The 23,153-nt window shown below is 41.9% G+C and overlaps 1 protein-coding gene across 1 annotated transcript in view; it reads right to left on the bottom strand.

The window, feature by feature from the left end:
- Positions 1-23,153, bottom strand: part of xk (X-linked Kx blood group (McLeod syndrome)) — a 31,970-nt gene that overhangs the window by 7,416 nt on the left and 1,401 nt on the right. Inside the window, exon 2 of the mRNA XM_084314808.1 lies at positions 5,369-5,631. Coding sequence (XP_084170934.1) covers positions 5,369-5,631 — 263 coding nt within the window. The remainder of the gene's footprint in view (positions 1-5,368; positions 5,632-23,153) is intronic.

The following is a 23,153-nucleotide window of genomic DNA, read 5'->3' as shown; positions in this document are numbered from 1 at the left end:
GGCTCCTCCACCCTCGCTGCAAGCACCTGCTCCCTAACGAGCAAAACCCTCAAAGCACTCAAGGCAGTTGGTTTCAAACGTTTCTCACTGGCAGTAAGCTCTACCTTGTAGTGCACAGCAAGCTCCAGAAGCTGTTCTTTGGAAAACCTCTCCAACATGTCATGCGAAGGGCGATCAACAAAATCCTTAATGGAAGCCATCTTTACTGCACCAGCGCCACAACCTGCTCACTTTAGAGTCACCAAAAGCACCCCAGCATACACACAATTCACCTGAGAACCACCGAAGAACCACCAAAGAACCACTGAAGAACCACCAAAGAACCACCAAAGAACCACTGAAGAATCACCAAAGAACCACTGAAGAACCACGAAGAACCACTGAAGAACCACTAAAGAGCCACTGAAGAAACACTACAGAACCACTGAAGAACCACTGAAGAACCATAAAGAATGCTAATGCCAATACCAATAACCATAAGGAGACGCAGTGGAAATGTGTGCTCTACTGAGCGCACCCTTCTAGTTTGCAAAAAAAAAATTAAAAACAACCACCCTGAAATAAATAGATGTGTCATACGCGCAGGAGGTCAGGTGCTAACAGGTAGGCTAACCAAACACTCAATACAAACAAACAAAATAAATACAACAAACAAATTCAAACAGGTGCCCCTTATAACCTGATACGACTACTTACGCTTCTACATCTAAACTGCAGTCAAAACGGCCCACCACATGTCTACCCTAAGAAACACTAAATCAGGCCCTACCACACTACCTGTGTTTTCTGGCCCCCTATCTTACCTACCCTTAAGCTAATGCCCTGTAGACCTAACCTTTTCAACCACACCTGCTACCAGCCAAAGATCATATTGACCATCCACCCGTCAAGTATATGGTATGGTACAAGACAAGTAGATGGTGCTAATCACTTCTGACTACCCCAGGAGTATGTGGTGCACAGGAAGCTAACAAACAACCAGAAAATAATGTCCCTACCTACATGTGGTGTGCACTAAACTATATATTTTAACAGCATTAAGTAGTCACATCAAATTACAAACAAATAAGGGCATACTCACCTGTTTGATGATCGGCTCAAGCCCCCACGTTACACAACATGTAACGAACACCACCCACACTATAGCACCACGACACACCATGAAAAAAAAAAGAAAAAACACCAAACAATTTCTAGGGGTATTTGTTTTCCAAATTCACTCCCGGACGAGCGCCCAACTGTTACGACCCTGGCTCAAAGGCACGCAACCTATGTGCAAACCGACACCAAACCCTGTGTTTAACCCAAAAGACTACTTTAACAATGAATTACTGGTACAAACTAAAGAACAAAGAAGGGGAGAACGTGACAAGTCTCGGTTAGAACACACTCCTCTAGCCACAGTCAGAGTGCATGTGTCTCAGAGACTGGTAATTAGCAGCCCTCACCTGCATGCCCAGTGACACAGGAGTGATCAAGCTCATGGTACATAACAGTAAGCTAACCATACTGTTGTTGCTATGTCTTCTTTGAAAACCAGACCATTTATTCCTCGTCTTTTCCTCAATACTACATTAAATGTTACAGACTAGAGCTTAGGGCTGGGCGATTAATCAAGTTTCAATTTAAATTACGATTTTGGCTTTCCACGATCATGAAAACAAGATAATCGGGATAAAAAGATTATTGTGATGCATGCCGTGTTGCTCTCATTTTGTCTTGTGTCGTAAATGCAGCGCACCATTCCTTCACAGCGGTGCGCTACTCTATAGTTTATAGAGTAGAGAGAGCATACAGTATCTACATGATGGAATCAATAGACTGATGCAGTTGGAGGCTGGGATGGTGGAGTCCCCCCCCCCCCCCCCAAAGCGCCATGCTGCAGCAAAAACACAGCAGAGTGCCACATGCCTGACACATGGACCGACCGGCTTGTTGTCAGAGTTGTAGCAATGTTTGATAATGATTGGTGCATCTCTGGTTAGCTGATCTCTGATTATCTGATCTCTGATTAGAGGGCTACTGTGATCTAGGGCTGAACAATTCATTTAAATCTGATCTAAATCACAAATGGTCTACTGCAATATATATATATATATATATATATATATATATATATATATATATATATATATGTATGTATATTCTTTATTTCTTTTGGTACTGCAGAGATGTCCCAGCCTACAAATCGTATTCTACAGACGTAAGAAAACATCTTTGTTTGGTAAAGATCCCTGCAAAATGTGCGCCATAATCATTTATGTTTTTCAATGAAAATGGGAATAATGACACAAAAGCGCATTCCTTACCAAGCAGAGCATTGAACGCTGGTATTCTGACGTAATGACCCTTCCTTCTTTTATAGTTTCCTTGTCATAGTGTTTGCTAATACAATAGCCAGTGGAAATACACTGAGGCCCAAGCTGTTTCCTTAACAACAGAATTATTCTCAAATGTCGGCATCTGAGCACGAGTGAAGCACTGGTCTTCTCAATCTCACTTTCTCTCAGTTAGGATCAGTTTGAAAAGATCTGAAAATATAAAGATTGAATTCCACAGCATTGTTCAACCTAGTCTCAAGGAAGGAGATACAAGCAGAGAAAGACAAACAGACAGACAGACATTGGGGGGGGAGACAGTGGCTCAGGAGGTAGAGTGGTCGTCTGGTAATCGTAAGGTTCCCGGCTCGATTCCCAATCTTCCCAGGGCTCGATTCCCAATCTTCCCAGGCAGCATGTCGAAGTATCCTTGAGCAAGACGCTTAACCCCTAATTAGCTTAACCCCTAATTGCTCCCGATGATGCATTCAAGTCTAGGTCCTGTCCGCTTCACTATTTATATTAATGATATTGTGTCTTCGGCGCTGAATAGTTGTCAAGCCCATCTGTATGCAGATGGTTCTTAACACATTCCCCGCCATAGGTTATATCCATCAATATAGCCAGTCTGCCAGCACTATAACCCTATGGAGATGTTTACCTTCTTTGCAGGGCTATAACTTTTTAAATTTTATTGCTATATTGACATTACTATGGCCCATTCAACATCGATTATCTATCGTTCAGGATCGGGGAACGTTATATTTTTTCATTCATACAAAAATACCTTCTAGAATATAAGTGTTTTTAACGTTTTCTGCAGTAATTCCTAGAACGTGAGTTATAGGCCCCTGACGCATAATAGATTATCGATTGGCGTTTCTTTCTTGTACACGCCATATTAAAAAATTCGAATGTATATGATCGGTATACATTATGCTTCATCATGCGTGGGGGGGGGGGTCGTTTATAATTCCTTTATCGTCAGTAATGGCTTTATGTAGTATGGGTTGATTTATTGACCAGATGGATTGCAAATAAAGAAATGCACAATCGGGTTGAAAATAACATTAGTATCCTCTTACCGTTCGCCGATGATACTGGAGGTAAAAGATCCCACTTATTTGACGCCGATCTCATATCCATTTCCGGTTTGTATGGCGCAATAAATGCAGAAATCATATTGATTATTGCGTTATGGACGCGATCCAGATGCACGCCAGTGTTTGTCTGTAGTGCCGTAGCAAAATATTACTAGGTATTTCCTAGATGCACAATCAGCACTTCCGGTTTCAAGGAGAGTGTAACTCGCCCGACCATCCACCAGGCTGCGGTATTGAGGCGTTGCAATATCAGACAGGGGTCTAGCTGTGATCCAGAGGGAGGCTGAATGAATTATGAATGCCATGGCGAAAAAATGAAATATTGATCCAAAAAACGTCGTACAGCGTTGTTGGCGTTCAACGCATGGCAGGCAATAACGCTGTACAGCGTTTTTGGCGCAAAATGTGTTAATGCTAGTAAAACTAAATGTATGTTGTTTTCTAGAGCCAGAAACATTGAATATGATGGTTTACACATATCTACTGTAAGTGGTTCTAGCATTGAGAGTCACTGAATATAAATATCTTGGTGTGAGGCTCGATGAGATTTTCATTTAAATTCCATGTTGAACACCTTGCCTCCAAGTTGCTAGAGAAAATTGGCTTCCTATACAGAAACAGAACCAGCTTTCCTTTGATTAGTAGGAAGAGAGTTGTCGAAGCGGTTTTCTTATCAGTCCTGGACTATGGTGGACTATGGTCCTTGGTCCTCTTGATGGAGAAGCACAACAAACACTGGTATTTGTTCATTTAATTGGTAAGCTACCTCCTTATACTACATCATTATTGGAATGGAACTTTGGTACCTATGGAACCCGTTCTAGTGACTGGCTGGTCCTTAAGGTCCCTCGAGTTTGCTCGGAGCAGGGTAAATCTGCATTTTGCTATGATGCCCCTAGCTCATGGAATGAACTCCAACAGTCCTTGAGGCTTGAGATTCTCCCCTCTGTTGCAGAGTTTAAAACCTTGGTCAATCAAGTTGTATATGTTTTAATTGATTGTTATCCTTACTTGTCTAATTGTAATGATTGTATGCCGTGTGATTTTATATGCCTTTTTTAACTTAACGCTGTGTGTTTGCTTAATTCTGTTTGTACACTCAACGTGACTGAATGAGGGAAACCTCAGTTGACTTTCGAGTATAAATAAAGGTTTGAAATGTAATTAAATCCTTGTACTCTGTATATCACTCTGCCCTCAGATTAATCACTAATGATAGATACGACACTCATCACTGTGTCCTTTATGAGAAGGTTGGTTGGTCCTCGCTGATGGAGAGACGCAACAAATCAAATCAAATGTATTTGTAAAGCAATCACAATCGCAATCACAAGTTAATGTCCCCATGGGCTGGACAAGTCTTCTTTAAACAAGTCAAGAAGAAACATCACAATAAATCAAGAACAAAAAACCCATCATGAAATCCAAAACAACACTCCCAGACATACCCCAGCGAAGGTAAGCAAAAACCTTAGAAGGGCCGTTCAAGGGGGGATCCCCCTTCTTGGATGTCGGTGATAGTAGTGTTGCTATGGATGATCGATGGGTGGAGAACACTGGTATTTGTACATTTTTAAGGCCTTTATTGGTAAGCTACCTCCTTATACTACATCATTATTGGAATGAAGTTTTGGTACCTATAGAACCTGTTCTAGTGACTGGCTGGTCCTTTAATTGATTGTTATCCTTACTTGTCTTATTGTTATGATGTTATATTCTGTGTGATTTTATATGCCTTTTTTTTTTGTTGCTTAACTCTGTATGTACACTCGCCGTGACTGTACATGAGGGAAACCTCAGTTGCCTTTCGAGTTTAAATAAAGGTTTGAAATGGTCGCCTCCGCTGTCGGTGTGTGAATGTGTGAGTGATTGGGTGAATGTGAGGAACAAAAATTGTAAAGCGCTTTGGATAAAAGCGCTACATAAATGCACCATTTACACCCTCACCTCTCCCGATGGACATCCCCTGCTGCACGACACAGATGTAGAGCTGCAGGGTGAGCTGTGGGGCGGAGCCCAGGAAGGCCTGGATGACGGAGGTACGGGCAAAGGCTGCGCGGTGTGTAACCAGCTTCCCCTCCGCCTGCCCCACCTGGCGCTCCACCTCCTCAGACTGCCCCCCGTGGGGCATCCGTTTCTTCCGCGTGATGCTGACATAGGGCTCCTCCACCCGACCCACGCTGCCATAGATGCAGAACGCCTCCAGGCACCTACAGGGAGAGGAGGGTCGGTGAGCAGCATTAGTACTGTGCTGGATGTGAGAAGCACTGAACACAACACACACACACGTGCATGGATTCACAACAACCCAACGGTACCTTTTTTCAGTACTTTACTCTCTCTGTAATAACAGAAATCTTATTTCAGTTTGTAAAAGTTGAAACTTCTCAATGTCAACATTGTTATCAGACCACACAAACTAAAAACCCCTCCCTACCTCCCTCTCCCAAACTGTTCCTACAACTTTTATTTTTTTTAGTTGGTTGCATGATCATGTATACATTTATTATGTATTACATATATTATTTTCTTGTGTTATTTTTTTATATCAACATTATCTGGTCATCCTCGGTAAATACTATCAAACATTCCTCTGACCACATCTGGTCTTTCCAAATACCCAAGAGATTGGACGCACATACAAACACACACACACACAGATAAAGGGAGAATGACTTATAGCAGACTTAATGATATTAGATTATTTCAGCTAATGAAGTTAAGTGTTTATTATCATCAACTATCTATTTAGTTTTTATAGTGTAACGTTTGGCTACTTAATATCATTGAACGTAGAGAGAGAGAAAAAGGGAGGGAGATGGGCTCAGCAGGTGCCCCTAAATTTATGGGCACAGACTATTTTTTAGGGGCACTTTTTTAAAATAACAATTTTACCATTATAGTGCAAATAAATATGTTCCTCCTGCCTCATTACGGTGGTCCTTTTATTTAACATTTAAGTGCTTTTGTTTTCAGGTTTGTATCTTTTATAATGAACCAACCAATTCGAAGCTTCGGGGCCGAGATTCGATTTTAATTCGAATAGAATAGAATATAGAATAGAAATACTTTTATTATCCTGTGGGAAATTTGACACTGCAAATCGCTCAACATTTAAACATTTAGACAGGACGGTCATGAATTAAATAATAACACAAATCAAATCAAGTTGCCTAGGATAAGAGTAGAGTAAAATAGAATAAAAATGAAATAAAATATACAGTAAATAAATACAGTAAAAATATACTGAGCATGGGGGAAGGGGGGGGGGGTACAGGTAGTAAAAAACAGCAGTGTAAACAAATGTCAATATAATTAACACTTTGATCGCCGGGGTTAAATTCATAATTTACCATCCCTCGCCAGCCCTATTTAACATGGAGAAGTTCCCCTTCTTTGCAGGGCTATAACTTTTTAAATTGTATTGCTAAATTGACATTACCATGGCCCATTCAAAGTCCTATATAGTTCAGGGTGTAGCAACGTTATACTTTTTCATTCACATATTCATACTAAAATACGGTCTAAAGTATAAGTATGTTTTTATCGTTTTCTGCAGCTTTCTCCAGAACGTGATTTATAGCCCTAAATGCATTATATTGATGATTGTATACAGTTTGATAGCAATCGGCGCGAGATAACAAATTTCAACTGCACGTACTTCTAGAAGTTACTACGTATGATCTGATGTTGACCGGATGGGCGGGGGGTCGTTAATAATTCCGTGGGCAACGTTATATCATTCATCTAGTGTGGGTGATATGATCATTAGAGCAGTTAGTATAGAAGACATTAAAAAATAATGCTGAAACTCACCGTAGCTTCCTCTCGCCGTTGGGAGATGAGCGTGGAACAGAATTTTTTCTATTATGGGATGTAGAAATACCGATCCATTTCCAGGTTGTATAATAGTATATACGTCCAAATCATGTTGTTTATCGAGTTATTGGCAACGGATCGCTATCCATTGTGTTGAGATCGAGTCCCGGGACCTATAGCGAGTGATCGGACCAAATTGAAATGAGCACCAGCTTCCACTTCCTGTTTCTTCCCTGGGCGATCAGGCCGATCGGCCACCAGATGGCGCTCTTGAACCGTTAGAGTTGATAGGGGCTCACCAGTACATCTCATGTCTCCGGGGGAGAAATATGATTTCGATCACAGATTTTTGAAATATTGATATCAAAGACGCTGTCCAGCGTCAACGGCAGAATGAGCATGGCGGGGAATGACGTGTTTCAGCGTCAACGGCGATTAAAGGGTTAACTATCTAACTAACTGAAATATATATTCACAGTATTCACAGTGTCACATAAAGTGCAGTATGCATCAGGTAGTGTTATTGTCCTCCTTGGGTTCCAACTTCCTATTAGTCCTACAGTAGGTCAATGTCTGGCAGCCGTCGCTGCCCCCTGTTGTGGAGCCTGGAGGCCACTAGTCGCGGCCTCCTGCCACTATTGAGCTGCCGCTCTGTGCTCAGTGATGCATTGTATAGTCTGATGGCTGTTGGAATGAAGGACTGAACATGCTCCTCCTGTCAGCCAAGTCTGTGTATAGTGGGTGGGTGGGGTTTTCCCTGATGGCCTGGAGCTTAGCAAGGCTTCTCCTCTCCGCCACCCTCGCTAGAGAGTCCAGCTCCATCCCCTGCTCTCAGTCCGCTGCCCCAGCAGGTCACAGCGTACAAGAAGGCGCCCGCCACCACCGACTCATAGAACATCCTCAACATCCTTGTACAGACATTGAAGGATCTAAGCCTTCTGAGGAAGTAGAGTCGGCTCTGGCCCTTCTTGTACAGTGCCTCTGCGTGTTTTGACCCGTTCAGTTTGTTGTCGATGTGCACACCGAGATATTTGTACACCTCAACCATGTCCACATCAACTCCCCTGATGGAAACGGGGGTCACAGGTGTACTCCTCCTCCTCCCCAGCTCCACCACCAGTTCCCTGGTCTTCGTCACATTTAGCTGCAGGTGGTTTTTATCGCACCATGTGACGAAGTCCACTACCAGTTCCCGGTATTCCCTCTCGTCACCGTCCTTTATACATCCCACTATCGCAGAGTCATCAGAAAACTTCTGAAGGTGGCAGGACTCTGACCGATAGTGGAAGTCATTGGTGTAGAGTAGACAGTGAAGAGGAAGGGAGAGAGGACTGTCCCCTGCGGGGCCCCGGTGTTGCTGACCAGTCTGTCTGACACACAGCTCCGTAGGCGCACGTACTGTGGTCTGCCCGTCAGATAGTCCACAACCCAGGACACCAGGGGGGCCTCTACCTGCCTCTACCAGCTTCGAGATAAAAGAAATTATACATTTATTTTTATTTTATTAAAAAAAAAAGGGTATTATGTTGTGGGACTTGTACAGCACTTTGTTCAGCTTTGTCAGTGCTGTAAAGTTTAAACCTTTTTAAATCTTAGACAAACAAAACACTTTGCTTTCATGAAATATTGTAAGCCGTCATTTGAGGCTTTATAAAAGCAGCACAATGAACACAAATCTGTCAGTGCCGAGTCCGACCTCATCTTAAATAAACAGCATTGCTTGTTGTAATTAACAAAGAGAGGCAGAGTTGATTTTGCAAAAGAATAATCTTTTTTTTTAAGAAATTCATATTACAATTCCATGCCCATCGAACGAAGCTTCGAAGTATTTAAGACAGCCCTAGTCTGTTAGTCTGCATCCTGGACATATTATACCTTCTGTTGGTCTGTTAGTCTGCATCCTGGGCATATTGTACCTTCTGTTAGTCTGCATCCTGGACATGCCATTAGTGGTCGACCGATATGGGTTTTTCAATGGTCAATGCCGATATTTAGAGAGCAGGGAGGCTGATATATATAAATATATAATGCTGTTGTTTTTTTTGCATCTAATAAAATGCAGCAATTTAATAATAACAACAAATGAGACACAAATGTATTACATTTATTTAACACTAATGTTAAGTCTTTCTGCATTGTCTCCGTTTGCTTCAGTAGATCTGCACTCTTGTCTCTGCAGGGCACTTATTTTAAATGGTTCAATTGCATTGCACAGCCTGCTCATATCATATATCAAGTGACTAACATTAGAGGTGACAACAAGGTGACAGAGCCAATCCACTACTATCTCACTGTGCCAAGTTAGCTTGGTGTACTGACGCACGCACGCACGCACACACACACACACACACACACACACACACACACACACACACACACACACACACACACACACACACACACACACACACACACACACACACACACACACACACACACACACACACACACACACACACACACACACACACACACACACACACACACACACACACACACACACACACACACACACACACACACACACACACACACACACACACACACACAGAGAGAGAGAGCGAAAAGCAAGCACACGTGCACGATGTCTCTACAGACATTTTTAGTTTACCTTCTGTTAGTCTGTACCCTCATGTAAAGGTACCGAAATTTGGTACCGATTGATCTAGCATGAATCGGTAGTACCGATGTAATTCGGTCGATACCCAACCCTACCGATAATTAGGGCTGTCTTAAATACTTAGAAGCTTCGTTCGATGGGCATGGGATTCGAATATGAAAATAAAATTTGATTATTAAAATAAAATAAAAGATGATTTAAATTTTCTTGTTGCAAAATCAACTCTGTCTCTCTTTGTTAATTACAATTTTTTTTTTATCTCGAAGCTTCGAATTAAAATCTAATCTCGACCCCGAAGCTTCGAATTCCAAAAATACATTCGAAGGTCAGCCCAGTGATAATAGATCAAAACTTTGAAAAAAAAACAATAAGCCTATATAAAATGCATATTAATATGGCATTATGATTACAATTACAACAAGCGTTGCAGGGCCAAGGCTAAGAGAATAATCAAAGACTCTAGTCACCCAAACAACTGCCTCTTTGAACTGCTGCGGTCAGGCAAGCGCTACCCGAGCCTCATGGCCAGTACAGAGAGACTCAGAAGGAGCTTCTATCCCCAGGCCATCAGGATGCTCAATGACAATGACACTATGCAACAACCCATCATCCACACTCACTGCACACACATCCACATGTCGACACTCACTTTAAACAAACACCTTACCACTCACTTTTAGGTACTTTAACACACTTTATATTGATCTATTATTAAAGAGATTTGCACTACATTCATACCTCATTTGCACGCTACCCTAAGTTTTGTACCTCACCTCATTTCTGCATTGTACCTCACTGTTACTCATTTTACTCTGTATTGTATATATTGTATGTATATTGACTTTACTTACTTTTTACTTACTTCTTTTCTTTTTACTTACTTTCTGTTACTGTATGTAGCACACTCACACTCATACAGAAACAAGAATTTCATCATAAAGTATTCTGTATTTTGTTGTGACTAATAATAAACAAACTTGAAACGTTTATTTAAGTTTACGTTTTTTTTTATTCGTTTTTTTTACCCATGGACAGTAACATCTTCAGTTTCCACATCAATGTAAATTGAAAACCCTGGCGAATGTTCGAATCCCAAAAACAGGCTTCGGGGACAGCTCTATGGGACAGTAATATATATATTTATGGAAAAGGCTCCAATCTTGTCTAGCATATTCTCTTATACTAAAGGTAAAGGTACCGAAATTTGGTACCAATTGATCTAGCATGAATCGGTAGTACCGATGTAATTCGGTCGATACCCAACCCTACTGATAATTTGTATGGTGTGTGGGGGGAAACCCACGCGACGCCGGGGAGAACATGCAAACTCCACACAGAAAGGTCCCCTGCTGGGGTTCGAACCCAGGACCTTCTTGCTGTGAGGCAGCAGTGCTAACCACTGATTAGAGTTTAGATTCTAAACTCTAGACTAGACTATAATATAAAAATCAGATTGCAAGTAGGGATGTATGATATATTGGCAACCATATCTGTATTTTTATTTATCAACATAGGTCCGATGAGCAAAACTGTGCGTATTTATATATCGGCTTATGATAGTGATTTTTTTTTATCGTATTTATCAGCATCAGTCTGATGAGCAGAACAGATGTGAACAACCGATAATTATTTATTTGAATTTATTTTATACTTGCACAACAGTATTGAAATAGACTGCAGAAACAGATATAAAGACAGATTATTTTCCATTTTACAGTGTTTTCATATCTTTCAGTATGCACAAATTTGGATTACCATTAGATATTGTTACACAGACCACTTCATATTGATATCCGTAAATATAAATTATCGGCCATAACAGGAAATCCATCATCTACTCTAAATGGTTTAATATATCGTTGCATTCTTATTTGCAAAATTGCATTATCTGCTAAGATAATTGCAATATGCAATCATATTATGTCCATATGTTCAGCCCTACATTATATAACAGTGACGCAACTAACAATAACACTCTGGCAGACTGGCACGCACACCAGACATGTCTCTGGACTAAAGACCTATAGGCATCATTAGCAGTCCTGTCATCTGCCAATGCAGGACTAGGCTTTAGCCCTGGGCAGGACTCCAGCACTCCAATGCCATACCCACCCAGTACTGTTAGGGTGCCAATGAAAAAGCAAAGCAGGGGGATTAATCCCACAAGGGTGGTAATTAATGCGGAAATGACACGACAATGTATGTCTCTGCAGAGAAAAATAACTTGGTTAATACGTTGCTCCAAGAAGAGTTAATGCTGGTTTCTAATTGGGTTACTGAAAACAAGTTAAAGTTAAATGTTTCAAAAACAAAGACTATCATGCTGGCCTCTAGAAATAAATTAAGAACGGATCCGGAACTAAATATTGTGTTGAATGGAGGTTAGAGAGGCCAAGTTGTTGGGTGTGTGATTATTGATGAAAAGCTTGCTTGGTCAAGGCACATTAATAACATAGTGGCTAAAATGAGTAGGAGTATTTCAATGATCAGAAGGTGTGCTCATCTATTGAGTGAGAACACTGTAACTGCAGCTATGGTTAACAGTTGGTTAATATAGGTATATTCGTTTATCTTTTGTATGCATTTGTATGTTATACAGATGTTACGGTTTGGATGAAGGTTTGGATGGAGATTGGACAAAGCTTCATTAAAATCAGTTCAAGAAATCTACTTGTGTTAATTGCGTCGTGCCCGGAGGATGTCACAAACACAGTTAAACTAATGTTACTAGCTTTAGTACTATCCTACTTGGACTACTGCCCAACAATTTGGTTGATCGCTTCAAAGCGGGATCTGGAAAAACTTCAGCTCGCTCAGAACAGAACGGCACACATCGCCCTCCGCTGCTCTGTGAGGATGTCACTCTGTCTTGGCTTAGAGTGGATCAGAGGCTGGCATGCAGCCTTGTAACATTTTTGTTTAATATTTATAAAATTGGTAAACCTAAGACTTTGTGGTCAGAACTACAACCCACCAATACTAGACATGGCTATGTCACCAGACACGCCATGGGTCTTCACTTTACTCTACCTCTACCAAGAACAAATGCACTTAAGAGAACCGTAATGTATAGAGCCGCTGCATACTGGAATTGTATACCTGTGAAGATAATGATGAACAGCAACAACTATACTTTTATGAAAATGTTGAAGGATGCTGTTATGAATGGTGAAATACAGTTGAGTTACTGATTTATTTAGTTAGTATTGTTCGTTTAGTTAGTATTGTATTTGTGGCTGGAGCCTTTGTGTGTTTTTTTCTGTGAGATTTTGAAGATGTTGAGAATGTGCTTAGGCTAAGGCAGTGGTTCTCAAACTGTGGTACGCGTACCACTAGTGGTACTTTGGTGGTACTGCTGGTGGTACTTGAAAACATTTCCAAAAAAGCTAAAAAAAAAAAAGCTAATTTTTTTTTTTTTTTGCAGTCAGGCCACTGAACTTAGAAGCAGGCCAGGCCAGTGTTTCTGGTTGCGGCAGCGCGATAGTTAGATAATCTAAGTGGGGAAGAACCAGGAGATCACTGTGACAGAGAGTAATGCAGTCTAAACAGTCATAAATCTTTAATTCAACTTCAGCCCTGATCATAACCATTTATTTTTAGATTTCTTGTAATGTCAGATAAAAAATGAAATACTCCCACTTTTCTGAAAAGAGTTGGTGTTAAATCTGACATTACAAAAAATCCATCAAAATCTGTGTTGCTGCTAATCATTGACACATGCCTAGACTGTAATAATCCCCCCCAGAAAAATGTACTTTGCATTTGATATAGGCCTATTGTAAATATTTAACTTTTTATGTTTTTTTTAACAATAATTTGTGATGCCATCACACAAACTGGCATTTAAAGGGTAAACATTCAAAAATGTATTGAATATGTGTTTTATTTTCTTTTTTACAATAATTTGTGATGCCCATCACAAACACTGGCATTTAAAGGGTAAAAATTCAAAAGTTCCTGCACCAGAATGCAGGAAATTAAGTTTTTGTAACAAAATAATTGTGTGTGTGCGTGTGTGTGTGTGTGTGTGTGTGTGTGTGTGTGTGTGTGTGTGTGTGTGTGTGTGTGTGTGTGTGTGTGTGTGTGTGTGTGTGTGTGTGTGTGTGTGTGTGAGTGAGAGAATGACGGACAATTGCTTGCTGTGAGAGAGAGAGAGAGAGAGATAGATAGATTAGAGAATTAAGTACATTTGCTGAAATACAGTTGTTCTTAATTTTCTCACTTGCTATGTGAGAATGTTAGTTATTATGTTCTCAATGCCCCTTGCATTGTATGAGTTGTGTGGAAGCGTTTGCTAGTTCTAGTGCTATCCCTTTGTACATTGTGGCTGTGTCTGACAAAATTAATGGTATTAGGAATACATTTGCCTCCTGCGTGAACTGTGCATAGCTGAATAGACTGTATTTTAACGCCGGTCATATGGTGGTACTTGGAGAGCCAGCTACGTTCTCAGGTGGTACTTGGTATAAAAAGTTTGAGAACCACTGGGCTAAGGTGTTTATGTTTTTATTGTTTTTGTACTGTAATGTTGTAGGTTGTGTGTTAGGACCCCAGGAAGAATAGTCTTTCACCCATGGGTGTAGACTAATGGGGATCCATAAATAAACAAATAGATAAGACTGTTTAATCAACCTAAACAACACCACAGTAACATGCACAGTGGCAGCAGCACTGCATTGGTTTCAACAACACCACAGTAACACGCACAGTGGCAGCAGCACTGCATTGGTTTCAACAACACCACAGTAACATAACACCACAGTGGCAGCAGCACTGCATTGGTTTAACAACACCACAGTAACATAACACCACAGTGGCATCAGCACTGTATTGGTTTCAACAACACCACAGTAACATAACACCACAGTGGCAGCAGCACTGCATTGGTTTAACAACACCACAGTAACATGCACAGTGGCATCAGCACTGCATTGGTTTCAACAACACCACAGTAACATAACACCACAGTGGCAGCAGCACTGCATTGGTTTAACAACACCACAGTAACATGCACAGTGGCATCAGCACTGCATTGGTTTCAACAACACCACAGTGGCAGCAGCACTGCATTGGTTTAACAACACCACAGTAACATGCACAGTGGCAGCAGCACTGCATTGGTTTCAACAACACCACAGTAACATGCACAGTGGCAGCAGCACTGCATTGGTTTAACAACACCACAGTAACATGCACAGTGGCAGCAGCACTGCATTGGTTTCAACAACACCACAGTAACATGCACAGTGGCAGCAGCACTGCATTGGTTTAAACAACACCACAGTAACATGCACAGTGGCAGCAGCACTGCATTGGTTTCAACAACACCACAGTAACATGCACAGTGGCAGCAGCACTGCATTGGTTTCAACAACACCACAGTAACATGCACAGTGGCAGCAGCACTGCATTGGTTTAACAACACCACAGTAACATGCAGAGTCAAGTCAAGAGTCAAGAGTTTTAATTGTCACGGCATACAGGTATACAATGAAATGCGGGTGGTCTTGCCCGCAACGATGTGCAATACAGTGGTACATAGGGCTGGGCGATAAAACGATAACGATAACTATCGCGATAAATTATTTCCTCGAAATAAACATGAAACGTGGTCGCAAAGTTTCGATATATCGATTTTCCAAGCTTGGCTCCGTTCAGCCTCGGCTCAACACACTCACTAACAACAACCAGCGTTACGTGATGACGTGCTTACGCACAACAGCTAACAACCAATCAGTGAAGGAGATGACCGAGACCCGGAAGGAGGTAGGACTCACTCAACAACAAGGCTTGCTAGGCTAATTAGCTTGCACGGCATTGTTTTATATATTTACGTGCCGAGTATGTGTGTGTTTTGAATTCTGAGGCCACGTGTATGGTAGTGTGGGATATACAGTGGACGCCGTTTCAATATATTGTGGCGGAAGAGAGTATTTTAGTGTCATATTTAGCACATTGTCATGGAATACATCGCTTAGAACCAACAGGCTGGCTAGGATAACTAGCTTGCACGGCACTGTTTTATATATTTACGTGCCGAGTATGTGTGTGTTTTGAATTCTGATGCCACGTTTATGGTAGTGTGGGATATACAGTGGACGTCGTTTCAATATATTGTGGCGGAAGAGAGTATTTTAGTGTCATATTTATTGTCATGAGATACTCCGCTTCTCGGCTAACGTGCGCAGACTGATGACGACATCAACTCGACTTGAGACATTCGCAGCAGCATAAGAAGTTAATTAAACTTGACGGACATTATATCGACGATAATTATCGATATCGAATTATATGAAAATAATTTTATAATTTTATCGCGATAACGTTTTTGGTCATATCGCCCAGCCCTAGTGGTACATATAATAGAATCAAAAGAAGAAAACAACATTGTGCAGTAACAGGTAGCAGGTAACATGGAGTGACATCTCGGTATCTGTACATAGTTATTTACAGAGCATATGGGACATGCTAGTTAGCTTTGGTAGTGCAATACACTGTTCCTGTTATTCTAATTTAAAGTGTCCTTTCCTTTGGCCATAAGTGTGCGTGTGTGCGACATGAGTGTGTGCCCGCTCATGTTAAAGTGTTAAGTGGCTGCTCGTGTGTGAGCGTGCACAGTGTGCGTGTCGTGTGTGTGTTCATGTGTGCTTGTGTGTGGACAGTTCAATGTTCTGAGCACTCAATGTTCATTGTTCATGGCTCTGATGGCCTGGGGGAAGAAGCTGAGCCTAAGCCGCTCTGTCCTAGAAGCTGGGGTTCGCAGGCGTCTGCCTGACCTCAGCAGCTGAAACAGGCTGTTATTGGGGTGGTGAGGGTCTTTCATTATCCTGCAGGCTCTGGATTTGCACCTCTTGTTGTATAGAACCTGCAGGGGGGGTAGTGCAATACCCGTGGTACGCTCGGCTGAGCGCACCACTCTCTGTAGGGCCTTCTTGTCCTGTGCCGTGCTGTTTCCATACCAGGCAGTGATGTTTCCGGTCAGGATGCTCTCTACAGCTCCTGAGTAGAAGGACTGGAGTATCTTTCCCGATACTCTGAACTTCCTTAACTGTCTCAGGTGGTAGAGACGCTGTTTCGCCTTCTTTACTACTGTGTCTATGTGTGTTGACCATGTCAGGTCCTCTGAGATGTGGACCCCCAGGTACTTGAAGCTGCTCACCCTGTCCACGGTAGCCCCGTTAATCATCAGTGGTGTGTGCGTCTCCTGCTGTCCTCTCCTATAATCCACAATCAGCTCCTTGGTTTTACCAATGTAGAGTGGCAGCAGCACTGCATTGGTTAGCTAAGCAGCTGGGCACAGAGCTTGAGTGGATAGAGAAGGTGTTTCCCAATGTATCACAGCAGGTTTCTTTGGTATGGTACACATAAGATATTTGTGGACAGTGCATGAGACTCGGAAGGGTCTCAGTCCTGCCCCAAAATCAGAGCCTTTCATTACTAAGGCTCTACCCAAACCAACACGGATTTCCATACTGTATCAACATTCCTCCTTCGGACATGCACTGGACTCTTGGTCTTAACCCACATTAATTATAGGCTTTTCTAACGTAATCTCGAACCGGCCGGCACGTTCACACACTGGGAATAATTGGTTCAGAACATGACGGAGGCTTTAGTTCGGCCCTCTAAGAAAACACTGAGCACCGATTTTTCATGTTCGGAACCAATTATTCCCGTGTACTGTGAACAAGCCGGCCGGTTAGAGATTACGTTCGGGAACCGGCTCTGGCACGGAGCCCGGCCGGTGTGAAAGGCCCATTAGAGGGGCTGTATGTCCGAACACAAACATTCTAATTATTCCACGGGGGTTTACCCTCCCAGCTCCCTAGTCCTAAATCTGCATAATTACAAACACAAGCAGATGATTGTTTGCAGTATTCACTCAGTGAGTGAGTGGGCGTATTGATTAATATAGACGAACCATGTTCCTTACACACAACAATGTTGCGTACAGATGGCCTTTTCCCGCTGATAGTTAAATTACAACATAATGGATTGTGGATATAATCTATATGTGTTATCTTCATTCTCTTGAATTTCATCCCTGATACACAAGGCCCTTTGTCTCATCAAGATTTTAGTGGGTTTGTGAGGTATAGAGTTTCATTGTGTAAAGTCCTGTTTTTCGCACAGTTGGTCGCTTATTATTTTAACTCGAAAAAGGTTGAGGTTGCCCATTTGCAAGATGTCGAGTTACATGTCAGTTAAATAAATATTTTAAATTATGATCTTCCGTACACAGGCGGAGGAGGTAGGCTTTCTGCGCCATGCCCCCACTCTACCTAGCCCCGCCTAAATCAACTTTTTTTTTTTATATATATATATATATATTATTTAATTAAATCATATACACAACAGGTAACAACTAGGGTTATCAATCGATTAAACTTGACAGCCCTAGGAAACAACACATAACACACAGGACATATCAAGCAACAAACAAGACCCCCCCCCCCCCTCCCCTCCTACAGGGCTTCCCTGAATTGGCACCCCGGGCCCTGCATTGTGGGCATGCCCACCACAAGCGGCCGCGAGCACAAGCCACGGGTCTCCCAGAACAGAACACCGTTCACCGGCCTACAAATAACTAGGGGTGTAACGGTACACAAAAACCACGGTACGGTACGTACCTCGGTTTTGAAGTCAAGGTTCGGTATGGGTTTTCGGTACAGTGGCAGAAAGTTTGGCTTTCCAACATTGAACACTGGGAGAAAGTTTGGCTTTCCATGTTCCACTCAGGGGTGATGTAGTGTGCAGTAACTAATTGTACTTGTAGGGCTGTCAACGAATATTCTATATTGAAATTAATAATCGACTTGTAAAAAAGAAAATAATAATAATAATGTGGAAAAAACAGCCCCCGGTGGGCGGTCGTTAGTGGTTAACATACCGTTGTATTTGTTCGGTACACTACACAGCAGTTCAGTACGGTAAGGTACACACTGAAACGGTTCGGTACGGATACGTGTACCTTTATACCCCTACAAATAACACACCCTAATGTCTCCAAGGGCTGTAGGCCATGCAGCGTGAGGGTTTGAGGACCTCCCTGCGCACCAAAATTACTGCCAGCCCTAGCTACAACAGGCCAACAGTGGCTAAAGTAGCGACTTTATAGTTTCAGCAGCATTAGCTAAAACAGTTACAGTAATGTTCTTGTTTTGCCCCATGTATCCGTGCAACGGACTGTTCCATATAAATTATATCCATAGGCTACAGTAGTAACAAGTGTAATTTAAACTTGGAGTCATCATTCAACAATAGAAGTAATGGAGAGAGCAGAGTACATAGCAATTCAATATGTCGGACAGACATGAAGATACACAATTCCAAAAATGAAATACTTCCGGACACAAAAAAAGTACCAGGAGCCCCCTCGTATTTCCATACGTCCAAATACGTCTGACACGGAGAATTGCATGCTGTGTTCTACATGTCCGAAAAGGTGACTCCAGGCAGTGCATGCACCCGATGATTCTCAGCGCACCAAAAAGGGCTTTATTGTGGGTGACGAATTGCCAAGGAGGTGTCAGTGAAGTATCAAGAAGAAGTGTGTGTGTGTATATCCTTTCTTTCCCAAATTGGAAGGAAAACAAGAATGTGTGTGTGTGTGTGTGTGTGTGTGTGGAGGAGTAATTTGAGACACAGCAGTAGGAGACTAGCTGCAGAAGATACTCTAGTGTAGAGTAGGAGATAACTATCTCACCGACCCACTTGTGGCCTGATCAGGATGAACTTGTGGCAATAATGCTGGTATTAACAACTTGCGGTATTCCTTTACGAAAAATAATTACAGTACTTCCATTTCTTTTGGTCACTGCTATGATGGTAGTGACCAGAGGTTGATGGAAATACTATGACATTACCATCTGTATCATGGCTTCAATTGGATTATACCATTGAATTGAATTTAATTGAATTAAATTGAATATAACTTTATTGTCCACCAAGGTGGAAAATTGTCTTCGGCTCACCAAACAGGAAAATCAACACAAGAAGCCAGTCAACTCGCACAACATAAAACACAAACAGACATAGACAGGGTTACACATTAGAGACACATAAAACACAAACAGGCATAGACAGGGTTACACATTAGAAACAAATAAACACATAAAAAAAAACAGTTCATGTCTGTGGCTTCTGTCTTGTTGGTCACTTTGCAGAATTAAGCATGCTGATGGCACTTGGTATTGTAAAAACAATTGGTACCACGGCGGCACATGACTTTAACATGGTAAATTATTTATACAATGGCCGGTACCATGGTACAACTGAAATTACCATCAAAATACCATGCTATTTTATTTATTTATTTTTGAAGGGATATCACCATGATAAAGGAAATGTACTCTGGTCAGACACTGGAAGTGGGTTTATTTTTTTGTGTGTAAGACGTGTGGAGTTAGTACAACCAAGGGAAGTGCCCATGTGCTGGCGGGCAAAGAAGCCGACATCCCCTCTCAGGTTGTGTGTGCGTCGGAGATAAGAAGAAGCCAACAGCAACACATGCTATTCTTAGATCTGCTCTTTGCTCGAGTGAAGGAGGAGAACCAAGACGGAGAAGCTCTTCGTTAGTTTTGACACTATCGGGTCACTGGCCGCGCCAGGCAGGGTCATGCCCACTGAGCAACAACTCTGCTGAGCAATCAACAGTGTACAAGCTGCATGAGTGATATGATGACATCACGTCCCATCTGCTCAGCTAGTTTAGGAAACACATGGGCCCCCGCAAGTCTTTTAAATGTCACTCAAATCAACTTGCAGAATCACAGAGGAAATGATTGGCATTCACTCCAAAAAAATCAACTCAGAGGGTCACTCATAGTGACGTCTGCCTCATTTCACATTATCTGTATCTAACAGAAAGTTGAATGTCGTAGGCAATAGGCATAAGTAATATTCAGGAGCTGAATGTTGTGGGCATGAGTAATATTCAGGAGCTGAATGTTGTGGGCATTTAAGTAATATTCAGGAGCTGAATGTTGTGGGCATTTAAGTAATATTCAGGAGCTGAATGTTGGAGGCATTAAGGAATACTCATGAGCTTACAACATAATTATTATTATATAACATTGCTATTCGATAGTCACTAGGAACTATTCAAATACTAATCGAAATATTTTCTGTTCTCCCAGCTGTTATTAACAGACTGTTATGTTATGCTACATGGCTAGCTAGTGAGCTGTACCCAGCATGCAGTGGTGTAACAGTTAATAGGGTCCCCTTTGAATACGCTACACATTGTAGGTGCCGGTAATAACAAGGGAAAATATGTTTTTTGAGACTAAAATTATATTTGCCTTAAACTAAACAGATTTTTTTTTTTATAATTTCACAACTATTCGAATATTCAAAAATCAATGCCCATCCCTATTTATACATAAGGAATAATAATTATGTTGTAGTATAGGCATAAGGAATATTCAGGAGCTGGATGTAAGGAATAAGGAATCTACAGTAAATGTCCATATTTCCAGAGTTTTGAGCTTTCCAAGGCTATGGTGGGTTGGCTACAGATTCAGATACAAAGAGTGATACATTTGTATGTTTTGTTTCTTCGACCTTACACAGCAGCAATAGCACTCATTAGTACTATATAAACTATAGTCCGGCCATAGGCGGCACGTATATAAGGCCAGGGGAGGCAATGCCGACCCAGTCTGTGCATTATTATAGGAAGCCTAGGCTACGATATTGTGTGTGTGTATAGGGCTGCTGCAGCCCGGTGGTGACAATACGCAAGGGTCGGCCAACCAAGGTGTCAATGGCAGTAGGTGTGTGGTGGCCGTTAACATTCCAGACTGCAGGCAGTAACCAATCACGCCGCATCATCAAACTATTACCGATGCCAGTCTGGTCTTCAAAATCCTTCATGGTCTAGCCCCACCCCCCTTTCCGATTTTCCACCTCCAGGTTCGCGCACGTAGTCTTTTACCAACAAACTTGCAGTTCCGCGTTCGGGTTCAGAACTGTTGTACCGGGTGGCGTCTATTCGAATCCTAACGCTAATTTCCATTAAGGACAAGTACATTTAGCAAATCAGCCTTCTCCGTGAGAGCTGCCAAGACCTGGAACTCCATTCCAAATTACATGCTGCCTGGGCATAACACTGGATCACCTGAGGCCAAGGGCTTGCTCTACGAGGGCATGATGAGACTGAGTCAGAGTTAATCAAACCGTGGAAACTTTTTAGAGCTACTATGTACATTGTTTTCAAAGCATGATGAGATCCAAATTACGGAAAACGTTTCCTTCATTGCCGTCGGCACCGCAACTTGTGAACGGCCTTTCCCAATGTTGCATTAAGGTAAGACAATGGTTAATCATATTGGATGCCTTCATTTGAACAATTAATTTGCACTATATGAAACGAGTGGGGCTCGCTGTAGTAGCCTAGTAGACGTGGGTGTGTGTGTATTGTATGACATCAGAACCTGGACAGCACCGTTTGCGTGCAAGCAAAAAATAAAAAGGGAACATTTTGCGCGCTCAGCGTGAGGTCCATCCCATCTATAGCCTACCCTATTGTCCTGCTCACCCGCCTGCCGCCTATGAGTCCGGCTAATACCCTCCAGCCTGTACATTCTGTATAGATCTGTGAGCTCCATATTGAACACTATGTGTGGGTCTCACGACATGGGATTAGGCTCAGATTCCTATAGAGTGCAGGGGCAGATGGCAGAGCCAGACCAGTCTGGGCTTATTCAGGACAGGCCCAGGCCCACTATATAGATAGATAGGTACTTTATTGATCCCCTTGGGGAAATTCCAGTACTACTGGGAGGACGCTCAATGCTGTCAACCTGTCAATACTTCACCGGCTTCCTCCAACAAACCCCATTACGGCTTTATAATGATGAATGTTTCTATGTCCTGTCACAGAGTGATAAAGAATGTAATCATGTCGACAGAGAAAGCTCATGATGATGATCATCACAGAGTGAAAGGCCAGAAAGCGCACAACAAGCGTATGGCATGCGGGTGCATTTCATGTGGGGCCACACAGCTCATCTAGAAATATACACTATACTCAATATGATTGATTGATTGATTGAAAACTTTATTAACAGATTGCAGAATGGGTACAGTACAGTACAGCTCAATACACACAATTGTTAAGGGGGATGCAGACCAGAGAAAGACTTTCGTCTTCTTGTTTACATCAGGGTCCCCCATTTTCAATTAATCATAACATACACACGACATACAGATAGACAGTACTGCTACATCTATACATTTATGACATACCAGATTTACAAATACCGTACTGTTTGTGATACAAAAACAATA

The sequence above is a fragment of the Notolepis coatsorum genome (assembly GCF_963971535.1).
Source record: "Notolepis coatsorum genome assembly, chromosome: 5".
In the NCBI taxonomy this organism is placed as follows: Eukaryota; Metazoa; Chordata; class Actinopteri; order Aulopiformes; family Paralepididae; genus Notolepis; species Notolepis coatsorum.
This window is presented reverse-complemented; position numbering and strand designations above follow the sequence as displayed.